The sequence below is a fragment of the Lactuca sativa genome, chromosome 5 (assembly GCF_002870075.4).
Source record: "Lactuca sativa cultivar Salinas chromosome 5, Lsat_Salinas_v11, whole genome shotgun sequence".
NCBI lineage: Eukaryota > Viridiplantae > Streptophyta > Magnoliopsida > Asterales > Asteraceae > Lactuca > Lactuca sativa.
Genome location: NC_056627.2, coordinates 130,396,880 through 130,400,918, shown reverse-complemented (window position 1 = coordinate 130,400,918; position 4,039 = coordinate 130,396,880). Strand labels below are relative to the sequence as shown.

Below are 4,039 nucleotides of genomic sequence, written 5' to 3'. Positions count from 1 at the left end.
AATTATATAATACCAATAAATTAATTTTAAAATTATAAATAATGAAAATGTTAAATAAAAATTATTTAAGGAGAAAATTGTAAATATGGAAATCTGCTAAGATTAGAAACAAAATTTTTATTTTCAAGTAAAGGCTATTATAAATCTTATAGTATAAATCTTATATTGTGTGATATTGAAATAGTAAATAACCACTCAAATGAATAATAAATCCTCTCACATACACTTTTTGGAAATTAATTCGTGTTTTCAACGTAATGTATACACGTTCTATCAAAGTAATAAGTGGCCAAAGAAATCGTTGTTCTTTAATTTCTTCTAGTTTCTATCTTATAACTATTTTTTTTTAACGGACAAATCTAAACTACTCCAAACCTAACACTTAATATCATCTAAGTCCACTTCCGGACTTAAACCCTCGACCTAAAAAAAAAAAAAAAGAACATCACCTGATACTCGTGGGCTCTTGTTTGTATGTTATTTCTTTCACAAAAGCCAACATACTCTACATTGAATTGGCACAACATTATTTATTACTACCATAATCACCTACTACATGTAACATGAGCTGTGTACACTACATATGTAAATCTTATGTTTGGACCAAACAAGTTCTTAACTGAGACTGACTGACAGATTATTACACTCCTTTGGAATTTCTTTGTATTAGGTGCAAGTTTTTAATAATGTCTATTTGAATAGAAGGTAAATGCATCTATATTGTAAATAGAATGTAAATACAACTAGTAAATAGAACGTAAATACAACTAGTAAAAGAGGTTGACTCTCTACAGATGTACTCACATCATTTCACACTCTTCTATCACAAAGTGATCAACAACAATCCCGTTTTATCTTCCAAACACAAATTTGCACAAACAAAAAAAAAATAGATAGAATTAGAATATATAACTAAAGGCTAATAACATGAAACTCATACATGGATAAAGAATTCATTTGGTGTTGATCTACTATCGCCTTGTGGTCTTCTTGTAAAGCACATAAATCGAGAGCCAAACAAGCAGTAGAAGGGTTATGGAGGATATGAGCGACAGAAGAATAGATGCTGCAGAGTGGAAGCAGAAGGAATCGTACGTGTTGCAGATCTTGCTCCATCCGGTATGAGAGTTCCCTTTGAATCCAATATATGCGACTCCTCCTGCTGCTCCTGTTGCTGCAGCCACAATCCCCAACAACAGCTACAACAAATCCATTGATTTCAAGTTAGTTCACTCTTTGCAAAATTATAAACAGATATCTTCCACCACCTAGCTAGGCTTACCTAACCTCAATTGACAATCTTACACCTAAATCAGAAAAAATTCATTCTTAATTATGAAAGATTGATACATATCACTTATAACATGTATTGGTAGTCATTTTGATGAGCTACCTTAATTAATTTTCTATGGATAAGTTTGGTTGTAGTTTTGCTAACATGCAAATAGGTAGATTGTGCACCTTATAATTGCATTTATTTGGACAATTACTATTAGGATATATAAGAAGTTCATAATTATCTTCATACCGATTTCATTTTCTCAAATTTATTAAAGGGTTAACGAAATGAGTATGGTTCAAGAACTTACAGCATCGAACATAACAAAATGAAACTGCATTTTTGCGGAGCATCCACTGGGCTTCATCGCTGACAAAAGCGATAGCACAACTGTGATTATGCTGTACAAGCAAGCCACCGAGAGTGCAACTACAAAGTATCTGCACCATAAAAACACATCCAGTAAGCAGAAACTCAATAACTGATCATAACTATTAATGGTTCAATAAGCTCATTAATTGATCAATCTGGTTTGTTGAAGTGATGTTATAACTTACATGAAAGCTGGGGAATGCTGGAACTTTGCAGGCAATCGTATTGCCAAGCCTGGTGCAAGTGGAATTAGTTTGGTTTGGTTTGAAGTTACCATAACAATGATTGAAACCAAGGCTGTTAAGAAAAGCAAAACCCTTAAGGCCACATCAACTAACGGACTGCATTCACCCTTGTATTCTTGTGGTGGTGCTGATCTCTTTAATGGTTCCTCGGCGGCTGTAGCTGGAGAAAACGTGGTGTCATAGGATGCCATGGCCACCGGAAAATGGAATCACCAAATTGAAGCTTGTGATTTTGTGAAGGTGTGGTTGGGTGTTAGCTACAGAATGCAGATTTATAGCAAATTTTGGTCAACTGATTTGGCTCAATATTACTTTCATGCTCATTCACGTTTATGGGATATTTACATAATTACATTATATATTATATATTATATATAAATCCAGACTACAAAGTAAAAACCATAATACTGATAGTAACCGATAAGTAGTTATATTTTTTGAAATGATGAAAAATTATGACAAAGTGCACAGTTTCTAATATGAGTTATATCAGGTGCACTATAAGTTTTTATACACATTTAATAATTTTGGGTTACGAAAAATATTCCCTCATAAAAACGATTTGGCTATTTCATTTAAATATCCAAACTAATAAATAATTGTTTGTTTGTGATATGTCATCACATTATATTTTTTTAATTTTTTCAATTTCATTTAAATTCACTTGGCAAATAGTTGTTTTTTTTGCTTTGTTATTAAATCTAAAAATATAATAAAAAAAAAATAAGGAAACTTAAATGTCTCCATAAATTCTCACTTAGGGACTGTTTGTTTACCTCTTAATTGCAAAATTAACAGACAATGTCTTAAAATTTTAGATTCAGAACGTTTGTTTGTGTATTAATTTTTACCTCTTAAAAATAAAAATGCTTCTTATTTTTTCAGATAGAAAAGAAAGTCTGAAAAATAAAAATGAGAGGCGCGTTTCTATTTTGCCCTTGATCGACTGCCTCTTTTCTTTTCTTCCCTTCGGGTCTACTTGCTTCGCATCTCTTCTCTTCAGCACCTAACAACGACGCCACCACTGAAGACACCACCGACAATGCCTAGAGACAACGCCAGTAGTGCCGCCTTCCTCCTTAAACTGGCCTCATCGTTTCTTCCTTCTATTCAGCCAAGTCGACAACAAGTATTTTTTTTTCAGTTTTTTCCCTCTGTTTCTTTCTTCTTTCCCTTCAAATTCATTGGTCTCTTTGTTTTTCTTCCTTCTTTCTCCTCAAAGATGAAAATCAAAAAACGAAATTGATATGCTATATTTTCTGATTTGTTCACTCGGATTCAATATTTGATGTTATGCTATATTTTGATGTTATATGTTTGATTATGATGTTATATGCCCAATTTTGATGTTATGCTATATTTTGATGCTATATGCTTGATTATGATGTTATATGCCCAATTTTGATGTTATATGATCGATTATGATGTTATATCTTTAATTTTGATGTTCATTCTTGATGTTATGTTTGATTTTTTCTACTCATATATTTATGTTTAATGTTTTTATGTTTGAGTATTATGCTGAAATGTTGTTGCTGACAAGTTTTGTTCTAGATGTTATCATGAAATATCCATTAGTTTTGTTGAATTGTGTATTTCTTTTCTTGAAAAAGTTGTTGAAATGTGTCTTTGTATTGCTTGAATTGTTGTTGATATGTGTATTTGCAATCCTTAAGTTGTTGCTAAAACATACATTTTTTTTGTTGAATTGATCAAAGAAATGGGAGAAAAGAAGGATAGGATTAGTTGGAAGGTTGAAGGTGTAGAGAAAACGTTTCTAGAAGCTTGTTTACGTGATGTTACGGTCAATGGATGAGAAGAGAGTAGTTTGAAAGCACTATCTTGGAGGAATGTAGCTGAAACATTAAAATTTAAACATAACTTTATTGCCGACCAAAAACAAATTAAGAACCGCTATGACTCCCTAAAGTCAAAGTTTGGTGCATTTTTTAATTTAAAAAACAAAACCGACAATGTGTACAATGCAACAACCAACACCTTCAATCTTTACAAAGAAGAATGGGAACTAGAATAGAAGGTATTTTGTTAATTTATAAAATCCAGATTATCATGTTTAAATAATAAAATATTTTTTCCAAACAGTCAAACAAACATGTGGCTTCATTGAAACGAACACCACTAC

General features: G+C 31.8%; 1 protein-coding gene across 1 annotated transcript; it reads right to left on the bottom strand.

Moving 5' to 3' along the window:
- Positions 1 to 693: 693 nt before the first annotated feature.
- Positions 694 to 2,145, bottom strand: LOC111902330 (CASP-like protein 1). The gene is made up of 3 exons (XM_023898175.3): positions 1,837 to 2,145; positions 1,590 to 1,719; positions 694 to 1,199 (listed from the first exon to the last, which is right to left on the bottom strand). The coding sequence occupies exons 1-3, from the start codon at positions 2,085 to 2,087 to the stop codon at positions 972 to 974; spliced, it is 609 nt and encodes a 202-aa protein (XP_023753943.1). The 5' UTR covers positions 2,088 to 2,145; the 3' UTR covers positions 694 to 971.
- Positions 2,146 to 4,039: the final 1,894 nt, after the last annotated feature.

Excerpts from the sequence above, each read along its gene's own strand:
- LOC111902330 (XM_023898175.3), bottom strand. The coding sequence starts at position 2,087 with ATGGCATCCTATGACACCACGTTTTCTCCAGCTACAGCCGCCGAGGAA. Across the intron at positions 1,720-1,836 it reads CAGCATTCCCCAGCTTTCAT|ATACTTTGTAGTTGCACTCT; the intron begins GTAAGTTATAAC and ends TTTATGGTGCAG. Across the intron at positions 1,200-1,589 it reads ATTTTGTTATGTTCGATGCT|CTGTTGTTGGGGATTGTGGC; the intron begins GTAAGTTCTTGA and ends GATTTGTTGTAG.